Genomic DNA, 16,889 nt, shown 5'->3' with positions numbered 1-16,889 from the left:
TCCAGGCGCCCAAGTGGTTGTTAGAGTAGTGTATAAATAACATGAGTCGGAATTAATTACAAAGAATATCTGATAAAACAGCATCACACAGACAACAGTTATCAATCCAACTATTTATAAATAAAAGGTCATATTTCAGAGACATTGGAATGTACAGTTCTATTAAATACAGTAAAAAGATATAAAAATAATATGTAAGGTTTTTATATACATTAATTTTGGCTATAAAAGGAACACGAACTGGAAATGTACGTCTTAACCATACTCCAAAACGCAAGAGATTTTACCCTAAAAAATGCTATTCCAATAAACTAGAAGAGGCATAAAAATTACAAAGACCAATTCATAATTAACACTACCCTATTTACAATACTTATGGCTAAGTCTAAATAATACGTAATCAGGCACATCATGGCATGTCGATTCTGATTATCACCTAAATATTTCCACTACCCGATTCGAATTTAATTTAATATCGTTGTATACATGTTATTGCATGCCTATGAATATAGAAGTGTACAATATTATAGTAGAGAGGTATAAACATGTCAGATGTATGTCAATGACATACTTAATACATACACTTTACTCTTTACAGAAAAATCGATATCTGGATTTTGATCGATAACTATTTTAGATTGAACAAGCTAAAATACAACATTAACAAATTAGTAAGCTACAATAAGCTTTCATGTTAAATACTAAAAGTTTGTTTTACTTCAAAGCGACAAGCATAAGTGAATTCGAACTGACGTTTGTTCGAAGGTTAAAAACAAACCATGTTCATATTCATTGGATTTTACCAACGTTTTACGATACACCCAAAATCCTCCAATTGTGACGATCATTTCAGGACAATAGACAAATGCAAATATCGACATTTAAATAGGGCACATCCAAAGTAGTGTTCAAACGAAACAAATAGAAAACATCATCTCTCGGTTTCTGAAAGTCAATCAATAGAAACGATAGATTGGCTGTTTTGATCAACCAACTGGCACTACCACCGTCACCTCTTAAAGCAGTGAATTGCAATTGTAGAAACGAGACGTGCAGTACATGCGAGTTATTCATAAGAGTTTATTCCACAACTGCAATTTAAGATTTTATAGCGAAATCTCTAAAACACCCAGCTTTAGTCAAACTACACTAACGTCTATATATTAGCATCTTCATTCTCGAGAGCCAGTTGGCTTATGTTTACGTAGTCTGGGTGTTGTGAGAACACGTCCACCAGTTGGCTGAAGGTCGGCCTGGAGTCGGGGCTATACCGCCAACAGTCCAGCATTACTTGGTATATCTCGTCCGGACAGTCTTCTGGTCGTTCGAGACGCTGACCGCTTTCTACTATTTGTATTGCCTGATGAAAAACATTTGATTTATAGCACTTGTAACAAGAAAACTTAAGTACAATAAGAGTATTTTCATTAAACCTGTAGAACGTATTTGTAAAACTAAAGGAAAATAGGTAGCCTAATTCAATGTTCTAGGCTATATATGTAGCCTAAGTCAATCGTGTGAGTGAGAGAGAAAGTTTAATAAGTATTTTATCAGGAAGAAGTCAGGAAGTATGTACCTCGATTCCCCTCAGGTCGCCGTAGGGCTGCTTGCCGTAGGAGAACATCTCCCAGAGCGTGACGCCGTAGCTCCAGACGTCGGACGCGTGGCTGAACGTGCCGTAGTTGTAGGACTCGGGCGCGTACCACTTGATGGGCCACTTGCCGCCCTGACTGGCGCGGTAGTACGAACTGTCCGTCGACAACGCGCGGGACAGGCCGAAGTCACTGATCTTAGCTTGATGTCTAGAACACAAAACATTCGGAACATAAGTAATTTCATTACGATCTGCTTGGCATCAAAATATATTCATCAAAGATTTATTTACATTAAAGTTATTCAAGTGTAAACAAAGCGCAACAAGAAAGTAGATAAGATAACATGTTAAACATAATGATAATAAAGGTGCTAGAGAATGGAAATTACAAGCAAAATGCAGTCAATGCTTGACATTTATCTATGTTTACGCATATGTTGCTAACACGTATGCGGGAATATGTAGTATCTACCTGCTAGCCAGCAGGATGTTCCTGGCGGCGAGGTCCCTGTGTACGAAGCGCCTCCTCTCCAGATACCGCATGCCGGCGGCCACCTGGCAGGCCCACAGCCGCAGCTCGTAGCCCGGCGACGCCTTGTCGGGGTGGCGCAGCAGGAACTCCAGCAGCGACCCCAGCGGGACCAGCTCCTGCACCATCGCTAGAGGCGGGCCCTGGACAGGAGTAAAGGCACTTTATAGATAAGGTTGAAACATTTTAAAAACTTCGTTTATTAGGTACATTAGAGACACTAAAAAGTAATTCTATAATTTTATAAGAAAACATTTGTTTTAAATCTGAATGTGCTTTGTGCTATTACGAAGATATGCCACAGCCCACAAATCACATTATAGAATATCTTAGTGCAAACCTCATCTTACATTTAATTCTTTTAGTACAGAAGAATACCCTACTATCTCTTGAAAAATTATTTGTATCAATATTGAACAATCATAAAATATTTTTGTTTGTTACATCAATGTAGGCTTTACTTGTCTACTTAATATAATCAGACAGATTTGTGTCATTGGGGTAGGTTAATATGTGATAGTTTGTTATAGATAAGATGTATTTCAAATCAAATCAGTTCTCTGCATGACTGTGCTACTGCATATCTAAGATTGATTGACTGCAGATTCATTTTGTAGCCTGAATTCCTTTACTCATAACCGTGTTTACAAGATCGAAATCGACAATTTTTTCTGATATTAACTATTTTATTCACTTATTAAATTTACTTGAGTATTTGAAATTCAGACAGATTTAGCACTACAGCGCTTCTTAATAAGGTCTAATTGAGCCTGTGACTTACAAGTGAGACGCCGATGAGCCTGACGATGCAGCGATGCCTGACGGCCATCATGAGCTTGGCCTCGGCCAGGAAGTCGTCCTTGTTGGTGTCGGTGTGCTGCACGTGCAGCGTCTTGACGGCCACGGGCAGCCCCGCGCCGCCACCTCCCGCGCCGCCGCCGCCCGCCGCCAGCGTCGCGCGCAGCACCGACCCGAACTCGCCCTCGCCCAGCACCGCGCCCAGGGTCAGGTCGCTCATGGGGATGAATTCTGTACATAAACAATACAATTTAAAAAACTATAATTTAAAGTATCATTTATGAATTGAGGGATACATGCGATTTTAGATATTTTTGTCGGTCGCTATTTGTTTGATGTTTTAAACAGGGTGCAGTAGGGAGAGCTGTTACTGTTAGTACTATAATTTCGACGATGCTTGAAGTTTTACGAGAAGTGTTAACGTTTTTTTGACTAATGTGAGAAATGTACATTTATTTATCCATCATAATCGAAAAGTAGCGATTGTTTTTTTTTTATCCATTTTTATAAGAATGAACGCAGATTTTTTTGATTTTATTAACAATATTTTACAATGTATCGCTAAAATTTACATACCTTGCAGTGTAGACAATTGGCCATCAGAGTTAATAGATATTTCGTTATAATTTTCAGCTAACGTGGCCACTGCACTGTTATTCGCGGGCACCTTATACGTATCATTATCTTCCGTCGGTTCATCGTTGTTGTTCAGACTGTCGTTGTTGAAATCAGATGAGAAAGAGAGATTCCTTGTAAGGAGTTCGAACATGTTATTGTTCTGTATAGTGGCTGACGGCGGTGAGGTTTGCGCGGAGAGTTGCTTATCGCTTAAGATGTCGTGTTTGACTAGCGAGAGAGACTGGTTTACGGTTGCCCGACTTGATGCCAACTTTTTGGTGCGTGGCATGGTAGAAAACTGGAAAAAGGAAAGAATGTTATGTTTTACTTGTTAGTGGGGTATTCCTAATAGGAAAAGGATCAATTTAACTATTTTTTTAGAGATAGTATTTCGGACCAGACAAAGAGTGAAAATGTCTGTTTACATATCACTTTCAAAGTAACATTGTGATCTTTAATTTATAGTTCAGATTGATTACAGAGTCGCTTTAGCCGCACATCCTACTAATAAAACTTTTTACTTTAGTAGCTTTTTAGATGTTTGCACTTACTTCAGGTAGTGGTGGTTTAGGTTTCGGCGGCACAGCAGTGGTCAGTCGAGTAGGGAGACCGTCAGGCACTGTACTGTAGTGCTCAATCAGTCTCTCTAGAGATTCCAAGTATGGCCCATCGTCTATAAACAGCCAGCTATTCTGAAATTGCAATTTAAGTTATAAGATACTTCATGCTTATTTCTGCCAATAACACCCTTATTTTAATGGAGTAAGATTGAGTTTTGTACAGCATTCTTGTAGTTAAAATTATTGATGCACATTCATGTTTCAACTTTCCTAACTTTATTCTTCTATAAAATGTCTACATGTGGGGCTATACTTAAAGTACTTCAGATAATAGTTGTAGTTACCTCTTTCCTAATGATAAAGTTATAAGGTGTATTTTCGCTGAGCATGGTGAGTACGTATGCGCCGGTGTGTCGCTCGCTGTAGCGCACGAGGTAGATCCCGTCCGACGCTTTGCCCTCAATCTTGTGGTGCTTGCAGTATTCCTCTAACGTTTTGACAGCTTCCTCTCGATTTAATGTGCCATGATACCATAAGCTCTTCGATGTCTTTGGAGGGTCTGGCTGGTAGTTTTCTAGAAACAAAAGAAAAAGTATTAAAAAGCTAGCAGTGGAGGTGAAGTGTGTGAATTGGCATTTACAATGGGCAAGATGACATTTTTTTTTCGGAGTACGTCTTGGACTTAAGTGCACAATAATGTATTCGTGTTTTTGTTTTTGTCCCGTGAATCGCAGTGAATGGTACTTACGTCACGATTGTATATTAATCAAAATCGTTACGTCATAAGGCCTCTATCCTTAACATCAAAGCAGTTTATCTTTATTAATTTTTGTTGTTGTTATTGTTCAACAAAAGCTAAAAATTCGTTAAGCCGATTGTAACTGATTAAATTATTACATTAATAGTGAACTGTAGGTATATTTGCTTTTAAAAGTTTTACTTAGCACACCAAAAGAGCCAAGACTTAAAGTAGGTAATGCATACGTCTATATAACAACTGTTTAAACAGTAACAAAGCATCATTTTACTTTAAAAACTTACTCAGCAGTTGATAGCATTCCGTGTGACCGTAATGTTTCGCTAAGTCAGCAGGAGTATCGTGTGCCAGAGTCCTTGCATGTGCCGGCGCTTTCAGTTTTAGTAGAACCTGCAAATAATATAGGTATCATCAGTGAACAGGTTGAATCAAGTTACATGTACACAGATTCAGAACGAGGTTAACCCGACGTAAACATACATATATTATACTTATGTTATAGTGTCTGCCTGTCGCCATAATTTATTTGTTGTTATTTAGATTTCAATTTATTATTTAATTAACGCTTAACATCGCATCCAAACGATCAATGACTCGTATCATGACTTTTATTTTATAAAACTATTGTTTTATTTAATTATCATTTCAATTACGCACTGAAATACTGTGCACATCAGTTAGGCTTAGGAATGATCTAACAGCCGAGAACCACTTTCATAATATTGATTTTTTTACTGCTTAAACACTTCCTTTGTATATCTCTTTTATTAATGAAACGCTATTAACTTGCATATAAATGATTAACATATCGCACGTGTTTCATATAAAAATGAATCATATTATCAACGGAAACTTTTTATAATGACAGATATTTGTTATGCATTATTTAACAGGCTCCTTTCTGACATCTGAATAAATGCTCACTTTTGTTATTTATTTCATTTAATTGTGGCTTGAAATCTTTGCATGTAAAAGAAAAGGCGATTAATGCCAATTAGTCTTAGACAAAAACATGAGAAATAAGACAAGTGAAAGGTCATTATTTTGTTATGCATCGTCACTAACGCTTACTAGTCAAAATATCTTAATGGGCTGCATGGATAGCCAAGTGGGGTCACTACGCAAAATCCACTGTGCGCGACACCTTGTGTGATCCACGAATGCTTGTCCTGAGTCTGGGTGTCTTTGTGCATGTGATGTGAACCCCGTTTGTAAATCCCCGCGACACAAGGATTAAATTCCGTTATGTGGGTGTCGAAAGACGTACTTTATTTAGTTGTGTGCCCTAGTGTGCTGAGAAGTGAAAAGAAGTACCTTTATGCATTCAATGTGTCCCCTCTGCGCGGCGTCATGCAGCGGCACCTTGCCTGTGGGCGCGTGCCTCATCTGGTAGTTGGCATTGCCCTTCGTGATCAGTAGCTCCGTAGTACTCGGGAGATTGTTCTGGCACGTGTACTGTAGATGGAAAGGTTATGCAGTTTTATTCAAAGACTTGAATAAAATTAGAGCCCTTTTCGACACTTTTTTTACGATTTTACTGTAAAAAAACGTTGTATGGATGTCAACAATAGATACAAAGGGAATTAGGTCATTTGTAAAAAACAGGGCATGGAATTATAGATAAACTAAAAAAATATTGTTTTACTTAGGTATAGACAGGATACATACATCCGTCGCAGCATCGGTTCATTATAAATATATACGTATATTGAATCAGTAGGCATAACTCAATATACAACAAAAAATAATTGATCTTTCCAACTAAACAGTGGAGTAGCATTTTTACTTGGGTGTCGCAACCAAACGCGTACACAGTGCAATCAACCTCGTTACGAAGCTGACTGCAATTTTTCACTTCGGAATGCCGAGCGTCTATTGCGACACAATAAAGAAATAAAATGCCTTACACTATGCACAAGGCTGACTATAGAGAGACAGGGTTCTTGCTTGATTGGAATACAGATAGGTTTATTCTATTCAAGCAATCTGTTGATTCTACGCAATAGAAATCGTCGATCAACGTTTTAACACAGCTAAAGAGTTTATTTTATTTCACAAATTTAAAATATCGACTGAGGGGAAAATCTGAACTAGAATTGTTTAACGTATTATGGCATTAAAATAAAGATACTTTGAACATTTCACAAATTTAACAGCTTTCACGCGATTTAATTTTGACTGGAAACTGCATTTAAACACAGAACAAGAACGCTTTGAATCTTAACTTTGAGGTCTTGAGGAACTTTGAGGTGAGAACGCTTTGAATCTGTGTCATGAAAAACTACTGAAATCGACTGCCTCACTTTAAAGAGAGGAAAAGTAACTTACATGTAAAGGCGTATATCCAAACGAGTCTCGAACATTAACAGTGGCTCCACTCTCAATCAGCTTGGCAAGTATATTGTCACGGCCGGCTCTAGCGGCAATGTGGACTGCCGTCTGTCCATCCTGGTTCTTAGCATCACGACTCCGGTAACCACATGCTAGCATCTGAGACACTATGTTGAAATCTCCAGCTTCTGTCGCCCTGTAAATAATAGTTTTATTTTATAAGTGGAAGTTATATAATCTCAGCTTTTCTATCTCTATGTTCCAAATACCTGAACTTTACACATATTAGTTCTAGAAAACCACTTATACAGGCCATTATAAAACACTTTTCTTTGATATCTAATTAAAAAAGATTTCTTTTATTACAATGTGTGTCTTTTACACTCGTCAATCGAAGCCTGTGCCAAACAATAATCTAATTTACATCCATTTGCATAGCTAATGGCAACAATTAAGACAATGTAATCGATAACAGCTTGCAAGAAAAATTTAAATATCAATAAGGAACAATGTGCGCGACAATGAATCATTAGTGTAAATAATGAGTCATCATTGCCAAACACAGATGTATCTGAAACGAATAGTTGTCATCGTAATAATCATATACCATCAAACATTCCCTAGGTATGACTAATAGCAGCTTCATACTACTGAAATTGCTGTTAATTAATACTATAATTATTCCAAGTTTTTAAGTAAAGTAAAGTATCTGAATAGGGGTCAGATTATACCACAGAGAACTTAAATACAAAGATATATTTAAGATATTTTATGAATATAAGATATATACAGTATTTTTATAATTTTGCTGTTGTAACAATCAATCCAGAAATTCCTGCATTTAGTGATAAAGTCGTGTTAATTTTAAAAGTACTACTTTAGATCATCGAAAAAACACTTATGAATAAAAAAAAACATTCCTATAAATACCTAACAAAAACTTCAAAGGAATGTGATTACAAAAGTGTGCCATGTGCTCTGTTGACTCAATTATTTTGGACCACATTTGGTATTCCAATCAGAGTACATTGCAAACTCATCTTGTCATAAAACATGCAAAGAATTTTGATGATACACACATAGCAGCATGTTGTAGGCATTATCGTGCAGCCTGTATAATGTAACTAGCTCTGTCCTTCTCTTCATATTTATTGAATAAACATATTGAACAATGCTCAAACAGGAAACTGTCAATAATCTTGTCAGCACTTGTATTAAATTAAATTACATGCACTATAAAGTGCAATTTTACTAAATGTAAGAGCAATAACCCCTTGAATGGGTGATGTTTTATTCAATTTAATTTTGATTTTAAGATCTCTCTCTTTTACTCAGTAAAGATGCAATAACTTCTCCGTGGTAGGTAACTACTCATTGATACTTTTGTTGAAGTTCAACGAAAGATGAAGCTCAATAAATGACAAAATGTTAAATGTATTTTTGCAGTGGTATAATAAATTATTTATTATAACTTATGGTAGTTGTTTTTATCTACAAATTAAATTAATGCCCAACTCGATGTCACAAAGTTAATTTACAAGATGAACGTCAAATCTCTAACAAGGTAAAAACTAAAAAAAAACAAAACAGAAATCATGTAGACAACCTCAAGATTTACTTTTTAAGACGGTAAAAAAAAACTCAGTTTCATTCTGTTAAGTAATAAAAGGGATAAATTAAGGGCAATTCAGATGGCCCTCCTCTTAATAGAACTTCCTTCTTCAACTAGATATCATCTCTAATTGCCATTGCATGTTCCCATCAATTATTGCTTCTATTTTAGTTGTTTGTATACATCAGTTTTGTAAAGTTGGTATTCTTATTGGATTCATGCATCATATAAGAACTACAAAATATATTGGTCCCAGTTGTTTTGGGATGGCAAATTAACAGTTCCAATTTTATTTATGGAGGATGTTATTATACATAGCTAATTTCCTGAAAAAGTTAAGCACTATAATATCAGAATAAGGATACTAGAAATAAATAAATTACATATTCTACCTCTACACCGTCTACGTTGTATAAAATAAGTTTATAATGACCTCAAAATAATATTTCATTCCATTAAAATGCAACAAACCAGTTTTTTACATAGATTCATAAAATGACATCAATAAAAACATACCAAATTTTAAAAAAGAAACATATTTGTTTGCTGAAATATTTTGGAGATATTTGGGCGGCTGCTAGCAGATAAATCCTTAGCAATATTATAAGATTATAAATTAGCCTTTTATCAGAGACTTTAAATTAAACAAGTAATAGCATTGGTGATGTAAAAAAAAAAATTAAAAAAATTTCATGGGATAAACAAGGAGCAGTGTGTTTGTGTGTGTTACAAGGACGTGGGAGACACTGACTTTAAATCATACAAACAAATCATGAAGAACTTGTTCTTTATAATAGACACTTACCGGTGCAATAGATTGGTTGTCCCTTGAGTGCGAGATTCATGTGGTGGCGGTTGTCCTTTACATACAACAGAGAGCCTGGTAACCAGTCCGTTAGAATCTCCTCGGTAATGCTGGATGAGCGTGTCCAGTCCATGCACTGTTGTGTGCTCTTCAATCGAGAAGAAGGCATCCTCACCGTGCCTTCGAATCTGATAATGAACTACTTCACCCTGGAACACAGTATGCGGTTAATATGTCAATGAATTCTGTGTTTTACATGGTAAATAGGCAAAATTTGCAATGATTTGTTGAAATATATAGTGTTGTTTTTAAATTGATTTTTGTTGTGACAATAAAGTTTAAGTTTTAGAGGTTAATTTATAAACTTTTTGAACTAACCTGATGCAAAACTGAAAGAACATAGTCTCCAGGGGAAGTGTTGCTCTCACGTACCAAGAACACACCATCCTCTCCTTCTGCAAGAGTCAACATTTCTTAAATTAATCAAAACATAAAACATTTTATTAACAATAACAACATTCATTAATGTTTACAACAAACCTTCTTTTAAAAGTTTCTCAGCAGTGTCTCGTGATATTTTCCCATGAAACCAGTTGACATTATCTTCTCTGTTCATTCTCAACAAAAAAGAGTTAGTCTGAAAAGTTAATTTAAACTTGTTCAACAAGTATTTTCACAGACGAAACAAAACTTTTCTTGAACATTTCTCAAGCAATGTGAACTAATAATTGTATACACGTTCTATCAATTTAGTTAAAGTACCAAAATTGTATCCTAATTAAATTATGAAATAGTCAATTCATAATTTAGTCAAAATAATACACTACTGTACGTTTCGACATAAACTTTTACAAACTGTTCGACAATCGCCATATTTCTCTCTATTTCTTTCTTACACAGCACAAATCACATTGAGGCAAGTGCACTATTTAAAAATGTCTGAACAGCGATGTTTCGTTCTCTTTCCGAAACCCGATTGTTGTCAGTTGTTAGAAAGAGAAAACAATACAACACTAAAGTTTACTATTTAAACGTATATTATTGTAAACGTCAGACAAACTACAATGGTCAAATATGAAACTGATAAGAATTTTTAGAATGATTCATCCTCATTATTAGTCGTATTTAATTTTACACTATTTTACACAAGATCTATTATATGAGATAAATAAATTTCTTACCTTCAAAAGTATGAATGACGTCATGGTTGTTATCATGATATCCAACTACAGAAACACAAAATATTTACAAATATTCGTTTGAAGAATTTTTAATTAAATCTTCTTCGTTTCTTGTAAATACACATATTTATCACTAATTTAACTTATTATTATGTTAACACAAATTATTCCGTAAAAAGCGCAGCTCAGTGAGCGGAGTGCGTCTAGCAAGCAGCCGGCAGACAGGCGCGGTATCCCCGACTCTGCCTTCCAGCGAATGACTCATAGCAAGGTCAATTCCGAGAAATGAATCACCAATGTACTCAGTTCTACAATGCTTTATGTAGTACGCATTCCCCCACAACACTGCTTCATTATTGTAATTTGTAAATAAAGTCATAAATTACCTTCGTAGATATAGACACACGAGGTACATTCGTCTTATTTACTAGTTGAATCCTTTAATGGGTATGTTAATTCGTTGTAAAATATTTATCTCCTTTTTGCGCTATCGATGTGTTAAATAAATACTTGTTTTGGTTTTTGTCATCTACAGTTACTTAAGGAAGTGTATGAGCTTTCGTTTTGTAGAGCTTAAGCGTGTATAGGTAGATTATTAAGTCGTGATTATAAGTAAATGCATGAATAGAGCAATTTAATTAGGCTTTGATGGTTTTACATCATGTAAGTGTAGGTAGATTGCCCTTCCGTGGGTAAACAAACTTTTTATCATGTGTTTCTTTGACATGTTGTTTTGTACGTATGCACCTATTGGGTAGACACAATAATCCCAATAAGACGACCATGTATCTGCTGAGTTGCATCGCGATAAAATGCCGATGAGTCACATGATCTGCAAATATAAGATGCTATCTGTGAATTGAATCGAAGCTGAGTTAAATCTAACAAGGCACTAGCTAGTCATCCAGTTTGCCATCCAACGTCCATTTAGCTAATTCAATACGTTGATTTATTTACCATTCATCATGACTGTTTTCGCCTTGTCACTGGTCAGCAGAATGGTGTCGTGTAAACATTTGGTAAATGCCGACATCTGTCATCAATTATCACATGAATTAAGACTGCCATTATATAATATTATAATTGGATTGATTGTCATCTTTTCATTAGATTCTCTTCATTCTAATTTTGCTCATGTTAGGAATTTCTGACCACTTGACATTTAAGTTTCAATAAGGCTCTATCTATTTAACATTTACATTGCGAAACTTGCGTACTTACTTTACTTTTTTCTGATTTCCCATTTTTTCTACTCAGTCTAGATATATCCTGCCTCTGTAGCAAACTCCAAGATTTCTAGATTCGCTCACTTTTTTAGGAAAAGTATAACATACATTTCGTTTCGTTTAATCATGTAGCTTTGAAGGTTATCTATCAACGCTATCAATTATTGTCCTGTAATGTCACTTGGCTAAGAGGCTAGACAGCATTGTTAAACAACAAGTTAGAGAACTCTATTTTAATACTTAAAAAATCCCCTTTTTCTAAATACTATATAAACAAAGATTTCTGTCCATATGTAGGTTATGTGGGTCTATTATAAGAACCTTTTCCAAACCTAAGATGGCTCAGATGTAATAACAAATGAAAGAAAAAGAAATTCTTCCCTATAGATTTAACCTTCCTTTAAAAGGACTGTACCTACTAAAAACATAAAGGCCCACATATATATCGCATAGTATCATAGCTATGAGAATAAGTACCGTAGGAGATAACTTACTAGGCTGAATAACATAATAAAACATAATCGATGTCTGCAGTTCTGTATTACGGGTTTTCTTAGATATTTGTCGTAACAAATAAGCACAAATATCCAATCCAATCAAGGAAAGTTACGGGTAAGAGCATAACAGGCAATCTGCTAGCTCTGCCTTTTGGAAAACAATACCATTAATATCGACTTGTAATCATAGATAACCTCCATCGACTCCATCTTTGCTCGTAATAGATTGTTACTTGTTTTTGACTAAACGTAGAAAACTTCATGATACGTTCATAGAACTTATATAAACCTTTATTGAATAGTCACAGTAACACAGATAAATTGTTATCTTTCTTATAAATTAGGAAAGATTTTTGTTTGATGCCTGTGGTAACTGTAGGTTATTTGACTGAATAACTTTTTAATGTTAGAAGTAAAATCAATGCTCTTTTCATTCCAGTTTCGCTAAATATGCAGCAATTTATAAAGTCCTTTAGATAAACAAAAGGGCTCAACATAATTCAACTTGATGACAATTTATCTGTGCACTCCGGCAGTGATTAGATAAACGGTTCGGTGCCTAAGTATTTAGAAAGCATTCGCTATGCCTAGAGCATCGAGTGGACAAACCAGTCTCAAAGTTTGTTTACCTCACGAATGCAATGTTTATTTACTTTCATTCGTCGTCCGTCCCTGCAACCTGTCTACATTCTACGTAGAATACCTTATAGCTGACTATTGTATTGTAATAAAATGTAGGCATTTCTTTGCAAGAAACTAAAACTGAGGTCCAATAAATATTTGTAAGAGTTACATTTTCTAGGTGTTTTACTGTATAACGTGATTGTTGTGTAACAATTAAATGACGTTAACTCATGATTTCTAGATGAGCCTAGTAACGATACAAACAATGCACTGTGTTACTGTGTAGTCAACAACACTAATCAACAATGAGTTCTTATATGATCAATACTGATTGTTATAATAAAAAATGACGATCACTTCTATCTACGTAATCGTTCTCGTCACAGATTATACATGTACAAAAAGTAGAGTCGATTAACATTTACCCTTGTTAAGCGGGTTACCCTTTTTCAAGCAAACCTTCGGTATTTTGTTGTAAAATCTTACTCCGTACCGCTTGCAGCTTACGCCGTCCTCTTAGGGCAAGGAATGCGGCCTTTGTAGGGACGCGATGCAACAAGAACGCAACGTTTTGGACGCTTGAAGCTGGATGCTGTGACATGGAGTTACTATAAACTTGCACATTGTAAGCATGTTTTGTTTTTTTTTCGATGATATAAATAAAATATTACTCTAGGTACTAAAAATAAAACTACGAAAACAGATTCTACAACTCTACTTTTCTCATTTCGAATAAACGTGCGCCAAACATATAATATCTGTCGGTCCATCTAAATACTGTTTCATTTATAAATACAGTACGGTAATAAGTCGGGCATTTCATCAGTATTAATAAAGCAGTTTATGGTGTTTGTACAGGTTTTATTGGCCGTACAACATAGCTGTTTCGTCAAGGCAGCCTGGACGGGCCACGCGCTCGGCCACGGTGACTCACTCCGCTTTCTACCACTCAGCCAGTGGGTAGCGGTCGATGACACTGGGCCTGTTTATTCCCCATTCGTACTAGACCTATTGTGCTAAAATTATAATGTTGCATTACAAGTGACTAAGAAATATTTTACGCTCAGTGGGTGGAACTTATAAGGCTTTGTAAACTACTGACCCACCGGCCACCGAGAATTATCTTCAGTTGTTTTATTTAAGAGTCAGTAGGTTTTTTTTCTAAATTTAATCACTTATTTAACTGCTTTAATAAATTCTATTTTCACATGCCGTTTTTAAATTAATAGTTGAGGAGACGAGTCTATACAAACTGTAGGGTTCCACAACGTTTTAGTCTATTTTGATTTCATAATCTTTCATCTTGTATTAATACTAATTTTAATTCCTGTGTTCAGCAACCCTATGAACAAGGAAACGCCGCGGAGCCGGCCGACCTCAAAAACAAGTGCGGAATGACTAATGCAAAACGAACACGATGGCCGAAACCGAACGGTAGCGCCGCCGCGCCGTGCCGATGAGGTAATCACACTATGAATGAAAAAATATATAAAAAATCTAAAGTAAACTAACTGTAAGGTCGGAGAGGAAATCTCTGGCGTCAATCAAAATCCAACGTTATGAGAATTCAATAGAACCTATTTCACAATGAAAGGGGACACGTGGATATTTTGAGAGACCGCGCCATTGAATAGATGTAGCAGATACAGAACGTGACTCATCTGTGACTAGGAGATCACTAAGCGTGAACTTTAGGTATCCAAGTAGCATTTAAGTTCTCGGTATACTATTTCAGTGACTATATTTAGAATGTTCACGAAATAATGGCGACGTGTAAGGTTTCCGTCTGCTGAGATTAGTTAGACAAGTAAGTGCTACGAGTAAATTGAGGAGTTAAAGCTTCAAATCATTTTGTGATTGTTTTCATATTTTAGCCTACTCATTTTTTCCCCACGTTTTTATATACTCACTTTGTTTGTATGTTTGTTTGTCGTCCCGGTTGGCTTTTTGTAACTCAATTTTGTGGCACTTCCCGATAAGCTAGCAGGCTGAAATTTTCAGGGTAGCTTCAAACCCGATGACAATGCAATTTACAACTGTAAACCGAGTGACATTTAAAAGCGTGGGTATCCAGATTTTTTAATCTAGTAATTTTTATCGACTCTACAAGCTAGGAGTCACGATACATAAAAACTCTGCCTACTCTTTTCAAGTCAACGAAACAGGTGTGAACTCCAGTAAGTTGCTGAGAACAGTCTCAGCAACTTACTGCAGATAGTTTAATAACTTTATTTTATTTATCGATCTGAAAGCAGAGCGTTCGTTTGGTAAGAAATAATCCGAAGCTTCAAAAATTACTTACACTTAATTATTGCAAAAGGTAGTGAATGAGCAATGATGTCTCTCAAACCAAAAAAAAATTGCAGTACCCAGTTACAACGCTGGTAAATTACTCGTACTTGCTTCATTGAGAAACAAAAAAATAAATAAACAAATCAAAAAGTCTTTATTTTCTCATCATCGGAAATTATGGTTACTTAAAAGTTTTGTACATGACATAGAGACTGGAGTCTGATTTAGGTAAAACCTGTGTCACAGATCACTAGTATTATATAACAATAAAAAAAGTTATAGTTATCAACACATTTTTTAAAACATTAAGACAAAAAAGAATTCCTGTTAACCCGGTAAATACTGCTACTTAAATTACTCTACCATTACAGAAAAAGAGTTTTAATTACCGCATTTACTTACGAGTGGTTAATTTATCACTCCAACATAATTGCACACAATGATGTATCCATTTATCGAAGGATAGCACACCCCGCAGCCCGCACTACAAATTGAAATTGATCCCACCAGTTCATAAAATCGGGATAAGAACTATCCAGGTTATAAACTATCTGTATACGAAGTTTCTTTAACAGTACAGTATATTTTGCTTGAAAGAGGTACAAACATCCATACCTACATCTATACAACCCCTTTGCATTATCGTAAACGTAAACATTTTCCAAAACATTATACAGTTGTATAAGGTACTACCGGGTCTAGATTTAATATACGCAAAGTTATTTTACAAACTACTCATTAGATACTGGACTAGCCAGTCCATTATGCGCATTTCTGTTATACGGCGTAGACACGCTGGCTGACATAAAATAACATACCACCTGCATGCAGTTATGTTTTTTATCTAGTTGAGGAAAATACTAGACTATTAATGCAGTCTAGAAAAGAGCTCTATGTACAAGTCATCATTATTTGATTTGTACAACCGTCATCTGTTACCTGTTACAGGATTGCTAGACTTGTCGTAACTGTGATGGGACTTCTTGATTTTTTATCAGGATTATATTATGTCCCACTTTTAAGAGGTATAATATAATATGTAGTTTGTAAATTGCTCCTTTGTAGATATTGTGGATAGACTTCGTAGTTCTAAATTGATGAAATTTAAGTAAATGGTGTAATGATGATGTCACTTCTTCGTATATTTTTTTTTCAAAGTGTTTACGTTAATTTTAACTTTATAGCAGTTTGTCGTTATCATTTTTTGGAATTCAGATAAAGACAGAAATAAGCGTCTAATAGTTTTTAATTCTCTGTATGACCCACAAAAAGTTTTTTTTATATACTCACGTAGTCTGAAATGACAATATACAGTCGGGAATACAGTCAAATTAGATACTTTTTACTCAGAAAACAGGAAGAAAATAAAACAAATGCTGTCTAACATGGCATAGTATTTATTATCATTAAAATGATAACTAACATTATTCTATTATAATTATCGTACAAAAAACATAACTTACGT

General features: G+C 35.3%; 1 protein-coding gene across 4 annotated transcripts; it reads right to left on the bottom strand.

The window, feature by feature from the left end:
• Positions 1 to 133: 133 nt before the first annotated feature.
• On the bottom strand, positions 134 to 11,116 carry LOC113501693 (tyrosine-protein kinase Shark). 4 transcript variants are annotated; one of them, XM_026882886.1, is made up of 14 exons: positions 10,786 to 11,116; positions 10,145 to 10,241; positions 9,983 to 10,059; positions 9,605 to 9,813; positions 7,185 to 7,383; positions 6,171 to 6,311; positions 5,141 to 5,246; positions 4,444 to 4,673; positions 4,091 to 4,231; positions 3,498 to 3,837; positions 2,905 to 3,152; positions 2,067 to 2,266; positions 1,577 to 1,802; positions 134 to 1,360 (listed from the first exon to the last, which is right to left on the bottom strand). In XM_026882886.1, exons 1-14 carry the CDS (start codon positions 10,819 to 10,821, stop codon positions 1,157 to 1,159), a joined length of 2,454 nt encoding a protein of 817 aa, XP_026738687.1. In that variant the 5' UTR covers positions 10,822 to 11,116; the 3' UTR covers positions 134 to 1,156. The 4 variants fall into 4 exon arrangements, with proteins under 4 accessions (XP_026738687.1, XP_026738689.1, XP_026738688.1 ...); XM_026882888.1 differs by lacking the exon at positions 10,786 to 11,116 and adding an exon at positions 10,461 to 10,748; XM_026882887.1 differs by lacking the exon at positions 10,786 to 11,116 and adding an exon at positions 10,367 to 10,440.
• Positions 11,117 to 16,889: the final 5,773 nt, after the last annotated feature.

The sequence above is a fragment of the Trichoplusia ni genome, chromosome 16, assembly GCF_003590095.1.
Source record: "Trichoplusia ni isolate ovarian cell line Hi5 chromosome 16, tn1, whole genome shotgun sequence".
Classification (NCBI taxonomy): domain Eukaryota; kingdom Metazoa; phylum Arthropoda; class Insecta; order Lepidoptera; family Noctuidae; genus Trichoplusia; species Trichoplusia ni.
The sequence above is the reverse complement of the archived record's forward strand: the minus strand, read 5'-3'. Positions and strand labels throughout refer to the sequence as shown.